General features: G+C 37.3%; 2 protein-coding genes across 4 annotated transcripts; both read right to left on the bottom strand.

Moving 5' to 3' along the window:
• Window positions 1–281: 281 nt before the first annotated feature.
• LOC128866561 (uncharacterized) lies at window positions 282–4,584 on the bottom strand. 2 transcript variants are annotated; one of them, XM_054107393.1, is made up of 13 exons: window positions 4,305–4,584; window positions 3,938–4,058; window positions 3,759–3,878; window positions 3,501–3,685; window positions 3,257–3,421; window positions 2,836–2,954; window positions 2,514–2,664; window positions 2,189–2,411; window positions 2,026–2,124; window positions 1,182–1,908; window positions 988–1,118; window positions 613–800; window positions 282–561 (listed from the first exon to the last, which is right to left on the bottom strand). In XM_054107393.1, exons 1-12 carry the CDS (start codon window positions 4,414–4,416, stop codon window positions 641–643), a joined length of 2,313 nt encoding a protein of 770 aa, XP_053963368.1. In that variant the 5' UTR covers window positions 4,417–4,584; the 3' UTR covers window positions 282–561; window positions 613–640. The 2 variants fall into 2 exon arrangements, with proteins under 2 accessions (XP_053963368.1, XP_053963367.1); XM_054107392.1 differs by having other exon boundaries at window positions 541–800; window positions 4,305–4,583.
• A 2,241-nt stretch (window positions 4,585–6,825) lies between these two features.
• Window positions 6,826–18,084, bottom strand: LOC128866342 (uncharacterized). 2 transcript variants are annotated; one of them, XM_054106984.1, is made up of 12 exons: window positions 17,722–18,084; window positions 17,384–17,624; window positions 17,110–17,288; window positions 13,089–13,253; window positions 12,917–13,035; window positions 12,027–12,177; window positions 11,830–11,969; window positions 11,672–11,760; window positions 8,337–8,435; window positions 7,540–8,263; window positions 7,350–7,474; window positions 6,826–7,283 (listed from the first exon to the last, which is right to left on the bottom strand). In XM_054106984.1, the coding sequence occupies exons 1-12, from the start codon at window positions 17,861–17,863 to the stop codon at window positions 6,935–6,937; spliced, it is 2,523 nt and encodes an 840-aa protein (XP_053962959.1). In that variant the 5' UTR covers window positions 17,864–18,084; the 3' UTR covers window positions 6,826–6,934. The 2 variants fall into 2 exon arrangements, with proteins under 2 accessions (XP_053962959.1, XP_053962960.1); XM_054106985.1 differs by having other exon boundaries at window positions 7,103–7,283; window positions 7,354–7,474.
• Window positions 18,085–18,458: the final 374 nt, after the last annotated feature.

Below are 18,458 nucleotides of genomic sequence, written 5' to 3'. Positions count from 1 at the left end.
ATTCTTCTCCAGATCTTTCAATCTCTTTCCTCTTAGCTTAGATAGAACTTCTGAGCCTTTAGTTGATGGTGTTTCCAACGATTCGATATATCTTTCGAGGAACTCATGCGCCCATTTTCACTAAGAGCCTCTTTGGTGCAGATATGACCTTTAATGAATGATTCAGATCCTATGCATCCCTTTTCAGTTTTTTCACATGTTTTTTTTTTAATTGCGTACTCTTCACGTAAGCATTCGCATATACAGCCAATGCTGAGTTAAAAAAAGTTACAAATACATTCCGTAAAAAGGGTACACATTTTATTAAACTTATACAGGACCTTTAATGATTAATTTAGTTCAACACAAAATAAAAAAAAAAATTTAAGAAATACATTTAAAGCTCACAACTTCATATGCTTATCACATACCTAAGCGCTTTCTTCATTATTTCATCATCATTTTTATATTTATTCCGTTGCTTTTTTATCGAACACCAGAATTATTACTTCAAATGCTTGTGTAGTTTGTACCTACATCTGCGGTGCTTTTATTGTACGAGTATTTCAAGCCTCCGTGCCTCTGTAAGTATATTTTTCACTTGCACCCTTTCTCTTCTAGTTACCTTTCTACCAGATTCTAAGCCCGCTGTTGCCAAATATCACCATTTGAAACGCCTGCCAGTGCTTACCGTTGGTTTGTCTTTAAATCGAACACGCGTGGGTTTCTTCACTAGAAAACTGCCTCGGCTTTTAGTTGAAGCTCCTTTCTCATTTACTTCTCTCGCGCTGGTGGTGGCACTGTCGTCGTGATATCGCATTCTTAAATAAAAAGAATTAATTAGTAATTTTTTTTCGCGTGCGGCAGGTGGTAACGCTAGTGCTCCCTTTTAATGCTAAGTAGTGGTTCTCTACTATTTTTCTGTTTTTTTTTGTTTTAATTTTTTTAATAATAATAAATTCTTGCATATGCGTACTTCGTGTACAGGCATTTAGTACTTTAGCTTACCGATTTAAGCTGGAAGATCTCACTACGCCAATTGTGGCATTTTTCTCATAGAGAACGGCCAAGCAAATGCAGATGATTTGTATGATGCAGAGGTGTACCAGTATACCAAAAGCGCCAATGTGAAAGCCATGCTGTAAACAGGAGTAAGTTGTGAGCATTTTCTAAAAAAATAATAGTACTCATCTAGTTTTTACCAATGAGTACTCGATGCACTCGTAAGTCTCCCGTGATATACCCAAACTGGCAAACCTCAAATCTTTACATAGTGGCAGCTGCTTAAAAGTTGACTCAAAACCCAACAGTTCTCTCGAAAATAATTCAATAATACTTTCAATTTCCTTTTGCGCGAAATCGTCTGCGTTTTGACAGAAGTCCTGCAAATCGTGTGTCTCTCGCAAGACACGCTTCATCAGTTTAGTTAGGTTGCTGCCCGGCAAATGAGATTTCAGGTTCACCGAGTGCTGTGCCAATTTAGTGAGGCTAATCACGATGCCATGCTTGAATAGTTGATCGAAAATATAGTTCTTCAGTGTATTTAAGTTGCATGCCAGCATATCTTGGCTGACATTTCGCGCTTGTGCGTCCGGTTTAGTAGTGCTTTGTGTGCTCAGCAAGTCATGCAACTCATACCAATTGTTCAAGCTCAATTCTTGTTTCACAACATCAAATATGGCGCCTGATCTGAAGACTTCTTCGAAAAAATTCAGCTCTTCACTTAGCTTCTGCGCCCATTGAACTTGTTGCGGATTGACGCTGTGCTCGCGTATGTTTTCGCATAAGCGCGCCAGAGTTTGTTTTCGGTAGTTCGCAATGGCCGCTGTAACATTGTCCGCAAGATGGCGCTGTAGAGAGACGCTTGTTTGTGCATGTTGGCTGCAATAAGGAAGTGTCGCTGTGTTGCAGAAGCCTTCGTTTTCGTTACTGAAATGTATGATAAAAAGTTAATAAGTTTGAACTTATGAGTGAATAGCTAAACAAACAAAAAATTATGAGTTACGCTACACCCAAAAGCGCTGAGAAAGTGTTTCTCGTACGTACATTTCTCTCCGGTAGTTGTAGTAGATGGCGCCATGCAGGAAGTGCACAATTACAAATATGCAGAGAAAAATTAGAATTGTGGAAATCGTTGCGATTATGCTGGAAATGATTTCCAATAAGTTTAATCCACAAAATATTTTCCTATATCTTAACATGGGCCTACCTCATCAGCACACAACGGGTGAAGGTCCGATTCGTTGGGCATCGTAAAAATCGTCCGAGAAACACACAGACCAGCACAAGTATTAGAAGTGCCACTACGCAATAAACCAGTTCCAAGTGACCCATATAGGGACGCAGATAGAAGTTTGCTTCGGTGGCAGTTTCATCCCGCATTTGCGTCAGCATTGCCGACAAACTCTCATTGAGCGTTGCGTATTCAAGCGCTAATATTCGCGAAAGAAACAAATAAATAAAAAGAAAAAATCTAACATCTATAAGGTAACATAGGTAAGTCATTATTTGTAGTGGATGCCACCTGTACTTACCCTTTTTTACCACGACGTCGTCTACAAATCTTTGCAGCATATTGAACTCATTCTCCATATTGTTGGTAAAATCCCGCCGCAAGTTATTCACAGTCGAAGCAAATTCCACAACTTCTTGAATTTTTGTCAGAACTCTGTCGATATTCAAGAGCTGAAATAGTGAAAAGAAAATATGTTGAAGTCAAAAAATGATGGTAGAATGTGGACTTCGAGTAGGAGGCACACGCTTATAGGTCATGGAAATCATATAGCGTGAAGGAATTTGTAGGTTTGGTCAGATTGGAAGATAATCCTCCACTATGAGCTACTTTCATTTTATTACCATTAGAATCTTTTGCTGATTGGCCTTGAATTCCTTAAAAATCAGTTCGGAGTAAACGTCGAAATTTATTTGCTTGAGATCCAAAAAGCTTGTTGCATTGCGATAAAATAATCGGGAATCTGGAAAAGAAGACTTTTTTCATAAAATATTGCAGATAGACTTCTAAATAAGTGGCTTAACATCAACTATCATCAATTATGCCACTCTCAATTCGCTACATAGAGGAGGGAACCGAGGTATTGTGTGGATCTTGAAGTAAAGCCCGCTAAATCAACTAGCGAAATACGCCCTGAATTTTCTACTTGATCTATATTACTTTACTATTTTACGATAACTACTCATAGACTGAAATAGAGTACCTCACGCAGTTCCTATTGAATAAATTTTGTCTGTCTCGCCAACTTCCAAAAATCTCACTTACGGTCAATCAGTTGCATAACATCTGCCAAAAGGCTCTGCAACTCTTCTTTCATTTTCCCGATGAGTGTGATTATGTCCAAGCTTTTGAAAGATAACTTCGCTATAAGACATCGTTCACCTTTCTCTATGACCTTCGGTGCAATGGCTTCCAGTTGTGATGCTAAATCTAGAAATGTTAAATGCAAATTGAAAACATAAAATCTTATCATAATTTTAGATTTTATTATTCTTTCAGCGAAACTCACTCTTCGCCAGATTTTCTATCCTCTTGCTTATTTGCGCTGAGCCTTTAGTTGGTGTTGTTTCCACGGACTGAATATAGTTTTCAAAGAACTTGCTCAGACGCCGATTTTCACTAAGTGCCACTTTGGTGCCGGCATGCACAGATTCCACAGACAAATAAGACACAAAAGCCAACCACAAACAAAAGCTGAGTAGTAAAGCAAAAAAGAAAAATATTGGAATTGAAATTGTGAAATATCACGTAACGTCAGGCAACTCACGAGTAAGGCAACAGCAAAAGTAAGAGCGAGATCGAGAGACCTAAACGGAGGTAGCGTTCAATCTTATTTTCGGCGCGATAGCTTTTCTCATGTACAAATTCATAAATAAACCAAATCAAGCTGTGGAAAATTGATGTCTAAAATAATTGTGTAGAATGGCGCTGAGGAGTTGTGCGTACCCGAGTAAAGCCAAAAGCAAGGAGATGCATAAAGTCACTATTAGGTAGGGGAACTCATATATTTGGTTCGTCCAATTGGAACTGAGTAGCGAACTCGCGAAACCTTGACAATGCAAGTAATCTGCAAGAAGATGGTGGGTATTCAGTATTTTTCAGTATTTAAATAAATGGATGAAGCTAATTATTCCGTTTCTGAGCGAAGGTTTCGAATTCAAAGTATTGGCTCTGATTGAAAGCAATCGGCTCGAGCTTCCACAAAATTAAACAGAAAAAATCTACCCAAAACAAAGCGCTGCGAAATTGTTTTGCTTAGATTTTCAAACCGATTCGGAATAAAGAACAGCTGTGAAAATCTTTTTAAACAAACCTTCCATCAAATCTCTGGACATCACCATGGAGTACAAGGATGCACTGACGTTGGTGATGTAAGCTGCTACATCGGGTAGGATGCACTGAAATGCGTCACTGGCTGAATTCATTGATACTCTTTGCCCTCAATTTACGCATCGCCTCAATTTAATTTTAGATTTTTAAAATTTTTTTATATTTTGCGGAACTGTTATTAAATATCACTTATCGTAGAAAATTTAGCACAAAAATTCACAGAAATTTATAGATTTAGCTTATTTCGTATGTTTTTTCAAAATATTTGAATTGAAAGAAAAATGACTTTGAAAACATAAAAGGCAAGTAATGAATAGTACAAAAGCACTCATGTGCCAGATTAAAAAAAAATACCTAGGAGAAATTGTGGTTAAGTATTTCGGAAGGCCGCAGGAATTTTGAAAATATTTCTTTATTACTATATTTTATTTATTTTTAATTAATTTTAATTTGTACAAAAATAAATATTCCACAAATGCAATACGATTCGCAGCGCTGGCGACGGAGGCCTCCGGCTGTCTATTGCAACGGATCCGAAAAAGATTATGAACTGCTTTAAGGTCTTAGTGACCAGACTCATTTTTTTAGGAATTTTTTTTTTAAGAAAATAAAATGCGATGGCTTCGATTTTATACTATGTTATTATTGACACCAAATAGTGTACAAAAACAATTTTTTTTTACATATTTTTTTGTAGTAGTGTGGCACATACTAAGCGTCTTAAAAAAAAGATAGGTGGCTTGTCAACAGGATTTTGGCTCTTCAGGACATCTGAAACGAAAAAGTTAAACTGATTATTATTCTGTAGGCTTGCCAATCTGGCAGGTGCAACTTTCGTATCTTTTCAGCCCTAACTTTCCATTCTACAGTCTGATTTCCACCCGAAAAACATACCTTTTTTTCAAAAGTCCGCCATTTTGGTATTTTTCAAAAAAATGTTCGCATTGTAGCGATTGTGTAAAATTCAGCTGAGCAGATCAACCTCTTTCAGAAGGTTATATGATAATTGTACATTTTTAACGTACTTCAACGTATTTCGAAATCTCATCTCGACGTGTGCCTATTGTTGTGCAGATTAGGATGTATGTAGGCGTTGCGGCCTCTACACAGAAGGGGCAAGTGTCGTTCAGGGATCGTTGTAATAGATGAACATGAGTGATAATTGTATGACCAAGCCGCAGACGAATAAAATGTCTTATCGTACGCAGAGGTATCTTTGGGTCGTAGACTGGCATTTATCTGCTCGGGTTAATTGCAAAGTAGTTGTGGGCGTACGTTGCCCAGTCGATGGTTAGTGAAGTGCGTCTTTGTCGTATTGCCTCGCTTAGATACAGAGTCACACGTTGGGGTGATGCTTTTGCAAGTAATGCAATTCCTAAGTGCCCGCTGATCCTCACAAGTTTAATCTTGTTGTAACAGCGTATTAATGTTATCTTATGTTATGTCGACCATTTCACTCTGAGCATTGGTTGGTGATACGACGGCGTCGATACTCGTACACGAGTGGATATATAATATAAAATATTTTTAGTGGAAGTAAAAATAAATCATTTGCGCAATGGCGCTCTATATTTGTTATAAGAGGTGCTATGCTTTCTTCGGCGTAGGCATTACAACCTAACCTAAAATGGGAGCCAAGTCTGCAGGATAAGGAGGATGCAAAACGAGTTGAAACCCTATTTCCATTAATTTTGCGACCACAACTGCTGAGACGTGAGCTGGTGCGTTGTCGTGATGGAAAAGGAAAATCAGTCGACTCCCTCGATTTAAACAAATACCATACTCAAGAAATATACCGATCTGGCTGAAACTTGGTGTGTGTTCTTCCTAGAGGTAACATACCAACTGAAAATAACCTCGATTTGCGGCACTAAATCCATTTCTCAGACTTTACATGAACTTTTGAAACGACTCTCGTAAGAAAAGCATTTTATAATATATTCGCTCCTCGCTCTCCACCTCTTCGAGAAGAATGCAGCCGAAGTTGGCTGGATGCTGCATCGTTGACATGACCTTATTGATCGCTATTTGTGCGCTATGGCGAATTGCCTCGTTACTTCAGTCACAGTTACTATGTCAAGATCATGATGAAGGTCCAGTATGGAAGGAATAGTATGGGGCTTTTACTATATTTGCTCCGCCGGATATCGTTCTGCAGACATTGGATAGAGGTGATGTACTTTTGACTAACGCATCCCCAGAATTGTATACCTGAAGCCGAAATCGGCCTTAGTGTTTGTAAATATGCAATTTGTGGCGGATTGATAAGCGAGAGCGCCTACCAATGAGTGATGTATTAAGTGGATATTTTTTCCATTTTTTTGTTGCAGAGTTCATTTTTTTGTTATTAACGAGCAAATTCATCGTACTGCGCCGTTCTCTTTCTCTCTTGCCACTTGTTACGTTACAGCTAGAAATACTCTCATGGTGTCCCCTTCCCGTAATCCATCATTCTTGTAGGCGAGTTACTAGGAAAGAACATGTAAAATTAAAAGAAAATGCCACTTCGCGCAGCTAATTTATTTTTCTTTTCATCTACATAATCTACTATTTTATGTACCATTCCAGAAAGCGACATTTCGCACAAAATGAATTATCAAAATTTTGCATTTTCTAACTTTCTTCACTCGCCTCTTCGGAAGTATTTGTACCGGCACTAGGGCTAGATTTAGGTGAGCTCGCCATTTCTGGTGGCTCACCTGGCGTAGAATTTATTACCGAATATAGAAAATCCTTGAGTTTCGCTGTGCTGAATTTGTCCATAAAGCTACGCGTCTGCTTCGTCGTCACCGGTACGGCATTGAAGGTGACATGTGATTTGTTTACTTCCGGTCCAAATTGATCAGTCCAATTAAGTTCTTTCGGTGTAGATGGTTCACTCACTGACTCATCGTCGGCTGTTGCATTGCCGGTTGTGGTTGTGCTGCCGGTGTTAAATGATTCGTCGCCATATTGAGAGGATCTATGCCATTGAAGGCAAATTAAAAAATTTTATTGTTATTTGCAAAATTGTTGACGCATAACCAACCTACTATTTCTGCCACTTTGGCTTGTATAAGGAAACCTATCGTAGAGGAATGCGAGCAACATGCAAACGATCAGTATCGGGAAGAGCAGTATAAGTATGGCGAATGCGCCAATCCAGAAGCCATGCTGTAAATTAGAGTAAGCATACAATTTTTTATGATTTACTCAAAAACATTTTTTGCAAAATTTACCAAACGATACTCAATGCATTCGTACAGATCCTTGGGCATGCCGACACTTGGCAATTTCAACTCCAAGCAGTTAGGTATCAAATCCCAGTTGCGCATATATGCCGTCATTTCCAGCTCAACACCGCGCAACAGTTGATCTGTCTTATTATAGAGTAAGTTCCTAAACTCTAATTCCACAAAATCGTGCAATACACGCATCTCGCTCAGGCTTTGCTTCAGCAGCGTCGTCAGATTTTTCATGGGCAAATGTTTTGCCAAAATTTCTGCCATCTTCGACATTCCATACACATTATCGGTAATATCCTTTGCTATCAGAGTTTCAAAGACATGCAATTTCATTGTGTTCAAATTGCAAGAGAGCATCGATGCGTAGAGCGCGGGCTCTGCGCTGGCAGTTGACTGGTCTGCAACAGGAACGTGCAAATTCAGACGCTCGTAAGTCTCATACCAATTCTGCATATTCAATTCTTGTTTCACCACATTAAACATTTTGCCGGAATTGAAGACTTCTTCACTGAAATTCGCATAATGGAGCATTTGCAAAATATTCGAAATTCCAGCGACGCGCGGCAATGCGTCACGAAGTGTCTCAAAAATGCGTTGGTTTTCAACAGCCATTTCCAACTCGAATTTCTGCGTATCTGCATGGAGTATCGAACTAAATCTGTTACGTGTATCGCAGTAGATCTTGGTGTCCAGGCCACATGGATTGTCGAGGCTATTACTGTGTAGGAAAATTAAAAGACAATTAAGCATTTTCAAGTTTTTGTGCATTTAACTCTGCGTCTTCTACTTACGCATCTCGCCTAAAGTTAAAGTAGGATGTGCCCACGAAGAGCGTAAGGCTTGCGATCAGACAGAGTATAATCGATGAAATACAAATAACAACAACGATGCTGCGGAAAATAAGATAATTAAACGGTCAATGGACAGCCCAGGAATTTTTCACTTAGAATACACAAAATTGGTAATTCAAAAAAAGCGCTTCCGCGAGTCGAAAAATAATTCGTGCTGGTCTGGAAATTTAGGATTTATTAAAGTCACTATAGAGTTTCTTCTGCTTGGATGATACTTAGCGTTTGCATTGTGATTAATAGGCCCTATAGAAGGATCGATTTATAGCTCGATCGGTTTTTCAACCAATAAAAGTTCATTGCAAATAAGCTATTTGCAGGCAAGTTGAACAACCTGCGTGAATCTATTTGAAAAAAAGCCAAATTGCCTTGATTTCTGAGACCTTTTGATCAACTCGCTGCGCTGTATTTAGGGAAGTTAACCAACTCAGCAAACAATTACATTTTTTCTCGCCTTAACGTTAGAATAATTTTTTTTGTTGATCCCTTGCAAGTTACAATACTTTATTTAAGGTATTTGCAACCCTCTAATGATTTCGTTTTTGCTAGGAGTAATTACATTAAAGTTAATCATATAATACCAATTTCTCACTTGAAGTAGACATCATTTGAGGTATCGAGGTGTCTCGTGAATTTCAGCAATGGTTTCAGTTCCACTCTTGAGTTAGAGAACTAGCTTCTCTACTAGGGAGGCTGAAAACACGCGTTTTTAATAGGACTATGAATAAGTTCGTGCGGTTTTACAACAGATGGCGTAACTTGATTATTATTCCATCGATCCACATTTCCAAACATTCATTGGAGAGCTACTGTCGTAAGGCACAAACGTCAGTATAAGTTTTTTATTTGAAGCGTAAACAACAATATTTTTACCACACTTGAAAATGTCGAATTTCGTGCCAAATAATGTGTTTTTGCGGGGAATTCTTCTTCATTATTTTAATATGAAGAAAAAAGCAGCCGAAAGTCATCGTATCTTGGTGGAAGTTTATGGTGAGCATGCTCTATCTGAGCGAACGTGCCAGAAGTGGTTTGCACGCTTTAAAAGTGGTGATTTTGGCTTGGAAGACGAAGAACGCGAGGGTGCGCCGCCAAAGTTCATGGATACCGAATTGGAGGAATTGCTCGATCAAGATCCGGCTCAAACGCAAGAAGAGGTTGCAAAAACTTTGGGAGTTGATCAATCAACCATTTCCAAACGTTTAAAAGCCATGGGAATGATCCGAAAGGTAGGCCATTGGGTGCCGTATGAATTGAAGCCAAGAGACGTTGAACGCCGTTTTATGGCATGCGAACAACTGCTTCAACGGCACAAAAGAAAGGGTTTTTTGCATCGAATTGTGACTGGCGATGAAAAGTGGGTCCATTACGACAATCCAAAACGTCGGGCAACGTATGGATACCCTGGCCATGCTTCAACATCGACGTCGGCGCAGAATATTCATGGCCTGAAGGTTATGCTGTGTATCTGGTGGGACCAGCTGGGTGTTGTGTATTATGAGCTACTGAAACCGAATGAAACGATTACGGGGGATGTCTACCGACGACAATTGATGCGTTTGAGCCGAGCACTGCGAGAAAAACGGCCGCAATACGCCGATAGACACGACAAAGTTATTTTGCAACATGACAATGCTCGGCCACATGTTGCACAAGTGGTCAAAACATACTTAGAAACGCTCAAATGGGATGTCCTACCCCACCCGCCGTATAGTCCAGACCTTGCGCCATCCGATTACTATCTCTTCCGATCGATGCAACATGGCCTGGCTGACCAGCACTTCCGTAATTACGATGAAGTCAAAAAATGGATCGATTCGTGGATTGCGGCAAAACCGACCGAATTTTTCACAAAGGGAATCCGTGAATTGCCAGAAAGATGGGAAAAAGTAGTAGTAAGCGATGGACAGTATTTTGAATATTAAATTTGTAACCATTTTACGTCAATAAAGTTTAAAATTTCGAAAAAAAACCGCACGAACTTATTCATAGTCCATTAATAGCGTAATAGATGAAATCACTTGAATTATATAAAAAATATCTCGCGAGCGGGAAACTCATTTTCGCTGGACTTGAATTTGAAGTATCCCCAAACTCGCAAGGGACTTTTTATGCTGTTTTAGCGCTTTGCTCGCGAGCGAGTAATGCCAATTTTTTTGAGCACGCTCTGAAGGAGCGATACTAGTATTTTCTCTTAAAACTCGAATGCTGCTTTTGATATGATCAATGAAGCGATCTATCGCAAGTAATTAGCTTAGGGCATGCTGCATACTTAAAAGCAAGAAGAAAGTCTAACGCAGTTCGCTTAAAACACTTCATTAAAAAACTATACCACTAGAGTTAATTGGAAAGTTTTGACTACTTTTTTACGAAAATGTAGTTCATACTGCTACAAAACCCATGTAAATCCAGGTTTCATTTAATACTTTGTGGAAATGTAAAAAAAATCTAGAAAAATCTCGAGTATTAGGTTTTTGATCCATTAAATTTTAATATAAAAAAGTACCAGAGGTGGTTAAAAAGATGTGTTAATTTTTAACAGCAAAATAAATTCAAACGTTCATTATATGGGGAAAATGCACAGGACTGCAAAAAAAAATAATAATTCTCAAAAGTCAACGCGATTTTTCAGTCATTTTTACACTTTATTACACTAGAATTTAATGGGCTATATCCCCAAATACTCTAATTTTTTTAAGAACTCTGTGTAAAAAGTGTGAACAATTTTTTTTATTTTTTTTTTATCATAATTTCCGCAATGTATGACAATTTGTTAAATTTCTTTCAGATTTTCACGAAGCTTGAAGCTTGCAACTATATTGTTTTTGTAGAAGATTGAGCTATATTTTCATAAAAGAAATATCAAACTTATAGGAGAAGTAATTGTCAAAACTTGCACATAAGTGCTAGCACCATAGTTATTTAACGCAGACAAATCGAAACCGAGTGGGGTGGGGAGTTGAGAAAAGGTCTGTCAAAAGTTGAAAAATAAATCCCACAAATCTTAAAATTCAAATTGTATTAAACTACATAGGTGCATTTTTTTTTTCTTTCTGAGCACTTTTTGTTCGGCGCTCTAGTAAATGAGTCCAATCAGTTGCCCTTATTTCAACTCGCTGGCGAATGTGCCAAATCGGTTTGTGCTTTCAAAGATGTTTTAATTTTCTATTACATTAAGCCTAATTTCGCTTTTGACCAGAGTTTTTTTGTCTAATACCTAATTTTTTTCTGAGTGAATGAAATATTTCCCCTCATAATCTATATATTCTCATACTCACCTCACTAAAATGTACTTTTTCTTCTTGAAGCGCATTAAGACCGTGTGATAAACCGAATAGCATAGCTGTATAAAGCAAAGTAGGGCGATCTGTAAAAGTTTTTAAATATTTAATTAAATTTATGGCAATTCAAATTACTTTAAAGCAGCATTTCTTACGATCACAGCAATTATTATGAAAAGTAATTGATATGAATAAATATCTGACGGCAAATGGATTATAACATTCCGCGGCAATTCGATCTGAAGCTTCCTTACCGCTTTGTGAATTTTCACATAATTTTCTTCAATTTGTTTCACTAGAAAATTTAAGTACGTCAGAATATGCTAATCATAGTTTTGCTAGTGAAGATTACCTTTGACGCCCCACATATTGGTTAAGTAGTCCTCGTAGTAGCGCTGTAAGTCATTTAAGCTTTCTGTGAAAGCTGCACGTAAACGCAAAAACCCTATTGACATTTCCACAACGTCATCAATATTCGATAATACAGTTTCGATATTCAATAGCTGTGAGGAAGAAAGTTAGTGAATTTACAAGAATCTGCTTAAATATTGTAGAATTAAAAAAAATCGTCAACGGTCACTATTGGAGTTTTGAGGGAGATATGGGATAAACTCTTCCACATCTATCCTGTGTAAGAAAGTTCGTTCTCATTCTACAGAGCCTTTTAATCTGGGCAAAGTAGTGGTAAGCGTTTAGTAATACTTTCGTGGGATATTCAGTCACAGATGCTACCAGGCTTCACTTAGATTTGAGACGGCTGTCTAATGAAAATTTGAGTGAAGAATAAGTGAATGAAACCATGGCTTTTGGTTACCAGGTTGACTAGAAAAACACCGTAATAAAAACGTCAAAACAACGGTAAGTCCAAACGTCATAAAATTTTTATGAGAAGCTTTTGGTGTAATGCGAGAATTACCATTAACTGCCTAAGAACGAAAGAAAAATCGTGCGATTTGATCTCGCCAGGCGTATTCTTGTGAGATGTGCCGGTAATGCGCAAAGGATCCATGGGACCAAAGCTAACAACACTCAGACCCTTGCTCAAATGCAGTCGGGTCTAAGCAGCAAATTCATCGAATACTGAATTGCGAAGCTGGTGGGCATAGTTGAACGTTGTCATATTTCATACGTAATGACATATATGGATAATAAAAAAAATCTTTGGTAACTCATTCACAATTTGTTTTATTGAAGAGCGCTTTTTATCCCACTTCCTTCCTTTTTAACAAAATTCATATTTACCATTGGAATTTTATGTTCATTTGCCATGAGTTCTCTCTGAATCAACTCCGCATATTTTAGATCTGAGATGTTGCCTTTACTCAAAAACGTAGTGGTATTTCGATAGAAAAATCGGGTGACTGAAATTAATCAACTGTTAAAATTATTTAAGGCATTACTATAAAATAGTTACGATCTGCTAATTGCATGAAATCTGCTACTAGCAGCTTTGTATCTGCCCGCAGGCTCTTTACGAGCGGCTGAATTGTGTTACTAACGGCATATATTTTCAGTAGCATGCTGTCACTGGGATCTTGAATCAGTTTCGGTGCAGACCGGTTTAGACTCGATTTCATATCTGTGAAATGTCAAATTCAAAATTAATGTGTGAATGTTTCCTAAAAGGATACATTTTGGAGTGGGTAGATAATATGGAGATTTTTCTTCAAGCGATTAGGCTATTGCAGTGGCAAAAAAAATAAGAATATTTTTTAGGATTTTTACCAGTAGGACATGAAATAAATGAAAAATCGGGAAGGCCCTTTATGGTAAATATCAAAAAGTGTATATTTTTTTTAATAATATAAAAAAAAGAGATTTTCTTCGACGAAGTCATATGGTTTGAATGGTCCACGATCGGATCAACCGCACCGGCCAAATTTACGATGGACAAAAAAGTACAGTTATACAAATGAACAATTGACGAGGTACGGGATAATTTGACAAATAAATTTTGCAAAAAAATTTAAAATTTTTTATGAAATAAGTCCGATTTTTTGTAAAAAACAGCTAAGCAATATAGACGGAAAGAAGTCCAAGCCTTTTGGACATTGTGGTAAATTTTGTTGAAAATCCTTTTTTTCTATTGTAAGGGGTGGTGAAATTTTAAGGGCCGATGCTGAATGGGAAGTACAGCTAGACGGCAAGTTTTTTTTACATTTCATTTGACATTTTTCATTTTCAGACTAATTCAATTTGAGCCATGGAAAGATACATAATCGAACAAGGCGTTAAAGTTAATCAGGCGTATTATGAAAACGGACGTTCAAATCAAAATGCATATTTGTGATTTTTTCGGTCAATTTAATCGTCCAAATGTGCGTACAATCGGAAAAATTGTGCAAAATTTGGAGCCAACCGGGTCTGTAGCAGATGTAAAAACACCAGTGCATGCTCGTACAGCTCGTACTGCAGAAAATATTGCTGCTGCTCGCGATAGTGTGGTTGAAGAGCCGTCCACCTCAACTCGTCGTCGTGCCCAACAATTGCACCTCTCACGCTCGTCGGTGATGAACATTATGCATAAAGACTTGCATTTACACGCTTACAAGGTGCAATTGACTCAAGAACTAAAGCCTCTTGACAATTTCAATGGGGGCAGGAAATGGCAACACTGAATGACCATTTTTGGAAGAAAATCATGTTCGGTGATGAGGCACATTTTCACCTCAGTGAATTCGTCAATAAGCAGAATTGCGCATTTGGGCGAATGATAATCCAATAGTGATTGCCGAAAAACCAATGCACCCACAAAGAGTGACTGTTTGGTGCGGTTTATGAGCCGGCGGCATCATTGGGCCGTATTTTTTCCAAAATGAGGACGGTCAGGCAGTTACTGTGAATAGTGTTTGCTATCGTGAGATGATAACGAAATTTTTATGACCCGAATTGGAAGATATGGATGTGGACGATATGTGGTTTCAACAGGACGGTGCCACTTGTCACACAGCCAACGAAACAATTGCTCTTTTGCTAGAAAAATTTGATGGCCGAATAATCTCACGTCGCGGCGATGCCAATTGACCGCCAAGATCATGTGATTTGACACCGTTGGACTTCTTTCTTTGGGGTTATTTGAAAGAAAAGGTGTATTTCGATTACCCAGCAACAATTCAAGAGCTAAAGGATAAGATAATTCGTCACATTAACGCCATAGAACCTCAATTATGCCTCAGCGTCATCAAAAATTTGGACCATCGGATGGAGGTGTGCCGCCGAAACCGCGGCGGCCATTTGGCCAATGTCTTATTGCCATACTAATATTATCATAATAAAGAAAAATGAAAATAATGTCTTAAAAAAAATATATTTTATTCAAAATCAACACCGGCCTTTGAAACTTAACCACCCTTTATTTTGTATTATACTCACGCCTAAAAAGAAAACTAATAAAAAACAGTATTGACACTATCCGCCCCATAATTGGCGCTAAAGCAAACAATACTAATAATAATAAAATAAAAAAATTAAAAACATTTATAATTTTGGTATTTATTTATTGTTGAAAATGTGAGTATAAAGTTTTTGAAAGTCAAGTATCTTGGCTTCCTTTTAACATTTTAAAATAGTTTTTCATTTTTTTAGTTTAAAATATGTATACTTAAAAAAATAATATTTTTCTTGATTTTATTTATTTGTTAAAAACACTTGAGACATGTTTTTTGCCATTTTTAATTTTGGGTTAGCTATACCAATTTTTTTATTTAAATACAACGCGCAAAAGTTACGAGAATCTCCCTATGAAGCTTTCGGGTGTTACTGAGCATAGCCTCAGCTATTAATGAACAAAAACAAAAAAATCTGTGAGCAGGTTTTTTCAATAGCAACAAAAAACAGGTTTACCCGAAAATTTGGAGCAAAAAAAAATTTAATATTTTTCCAAAATTTTTTTTTTAAAAGTAGTTACATTTTAAATGGATTAAAAAAATTTATACAAATGTTGAAAATAGTCAAATATATTTCGCTTTAAAGGGCTCCGCACCAAAACTTTAACCTTTTAGAAATCCCAAAATATGTACCTATACAAATTTTTGTAAACATTTAAACATTTGTTTTTTTATTAAAATTGTTTCAAAACTTTCCAAGTCTTTTTTTCCAAATTTTTTTTTTTTCTAAATATTCTAAAAAAATTTTTTCAAAACTTGCAAAAACTTTCGTTTCAGTTTTCTTCTTATTCAAGCGTAAAATGTAACCAATTTTCAAAAAAATTTACGACAAGCTACAAAATTCTTGGATCTCTTGGCATAGAATCACTGATATCGAAGAGATCTATCGCAGTTCCTTGCGGAATGAGATTTTGAATATGGAGTTCAAATTTCAAGTCAGGCGGATCAGTGAGACTGGGTTTGATTGAAAAGTAATAAGCCTTCCCGCCAAGCGATCAACCGAATCGGCTGGTGGGGGAAAATGATCGTTGAACCTTCCCCTTCCACTAGAAACCGGTCCCAGTGCGCTGGCAACAGCGGCGCAGTCCCTGCATGCGCTCGACAATGTAGTTTCGTTAAAATTCAAATAGAAGTACTTAGGACATTTTCAAGGAATTTAGTCATCTTCTAAATCCAATGGTTCACTGTCAAAATTGGTTCAGTGCTCCCTCTTAATTTAGCAACCTACTTAAAAACACATTGGAATATTCAATGCGATTCGGAGCGCTTTAGGGCGTCTATTTGAGTTTGGAGGCTAAACTATGGGTCGTAGTCTTAATCCTAAAGTGGTAAACACCCTACGAACTACGTTATAAGTGAACCTTGTAAATTTTACAACTACTTGCTTCCATACCTGACATAAGAAATATGATACGGACAGATTCTGTAAATCAACTTCGAGTGAATTTTATTGAAATTCTCTGGCACTTGCCTCGAAATTCATTCAGAGTCTTCTAATTTTCCAGTGTTCATAATTTTTTTACATTTATTTTTTAATTATTTGCCTTGGAAAGGCTCAAGAAAGTTGGAAATTCACAGTACAGTTATTGAAAAGTCGAGCACGATGCTCAGAGCAATCCAAAGCCAAATCAAGTAGGTTAAAATGAATTTCTAAGAAGTACGAAGTTTACCTCTCTAGGGTTAAAGAGCGACACTGCTGGTTTCTAAAAAGTATTTTAAAAATGCCAGTAGTCAACTATTGACCTAACATCTCAGAATAATTGCAAGGCATATCGATCAAATTTTGCTTAAATAACCCCATGAGTTGAGTGATTGTAAGCATCTTCTTGATATTCATGAAAAAGTACTGCAAGTCTGGTAAGAATTACAGGTAATTGACATAGGTGACTAAAAGCATACGTTTCTGTTTCGGTTTATTGAAGCAAAGGACATGAATTTAATTCACTACTATCTATTCTTGCTAGCGCATGAAGAATTCGTACCTAGAGCGATGGCAAACTCACACACACAACTCGCTCTGTGACCCGAGCACTTCATCTGCATACTCACCACCAGACAATTCTTTCATAAATTCGTGCACGATTTCGATGTTTTCAATGAAAATACGATCTACTGCATCCAAAGTTTGCTCGTAGTACATTCGCATCAGATTGTCATTGTAATTTGCTGGCCCAGTATTTGTAATGGGATGGTTTCGATAGGATGTATAAGTAAACCACAAACAGAAGCTGCATTTGAAAAGAGAGCCACAAATCATTTATAAAGTGCTTATATTGCTTCTGAAAAAATTGAATAAAATACACCTTGAAAGTTGTGCACTTACCAGTAAAAGATTTTGAGTAAAAAGAGCAGCAAAGTGAGTACGAGGCGCCAGGCAGGCACAGGCGATTTTTCAAAACGTCTACGGCGTTTGCGTCGGAATTGACAAAAACACCAGGCTATGCACAGAAGGGGGAGACTGATTGAGTACACGAGAAACGCAATTAGCCAAGGAAATTCCACAAAGTAATCGTCCCAATCATTGTTTAGCAGTTTATAGCCCAAGCCCGAACAATTCATGTATTCTACATTTATTTTGGGGTGTGACACAAATTAATAAAATTTTGTTAATAATTTTTGTAATGGTAATCCTTTGCTAGTATTGCGTATGTGTGTATGCACCTTCCGTTAGGGCTCTTGGCAACGCCAGGACTCGTTCTGTCGCAAATGCATCGATGATTCCTTGTATCGACATCGGCAGGCCACAATTACCCCCGCCTGTATGTGGCGTAATTTTTTCCGCTCTGAACTCGGACACTTTCATTGCTGAATGAAAATTTCTAGTGCACACATGAAGACATATGTATGTATGTATGTGGGAGCTTCGGAGCTGCGGCTGCTTACATTTCTTGAAGGATTCGATTTATTATAAATTTTAGGATTTTTGAGAACTTAGAATTTCAATGAGATATAAAATTTATTGAACAAATGCTATAACAATTATTCAAAAATATGCGTAATTTTTGAAAATTACATACGAATATTTGGAATATTTCCTTCAAAAATTTAAAAAGATAAAAAATATAATTTGTCAGAAGAAAAAAACTTATTAAGTGCTTTTAAAGGGTTCTTCAAAAGGCATACTCGAACATTGGCAGTGTAAAGCGACCATTTTGATCCCAGTCTTTAGTCTTGACATTTTACAATTGAATGCTACACGATTCAACAACATTTAAGGGGAGCTAAAGGTAATTCGGTAATAACTGCTAAAACCAACTTTTTAATCTGCCCCTTAGAAAGTATTTGACTGACGTGGTATTTTATGCAGTTTTAGAAGTCGTTCCTTAAAATGGGCTAATTCTTTTTCCAGGTGAAAGAAAAAAATTTACTCTGTTTCTGTAGAAGCGTAACCCAAAGAA

The sequence above is a fragment of the Anastrepha ludens genome, chromosome 6, assembly GCF_028408465.1.
Source record: "Anastrepha ludens isolate Willacy chromosome 6, idAnaLude1.1, whole genome shotgun sequence".
NCBI lineage: Eukaryota > Metazoa > Arthropoda > Insecta > Diptera > Tephritidae > Anastrepha > Anastrepha ludens.
Note: the sequence above shows the minus strand (reverse complement) of the source record. Positions and strands in the feature narration are given on the sequence as shown.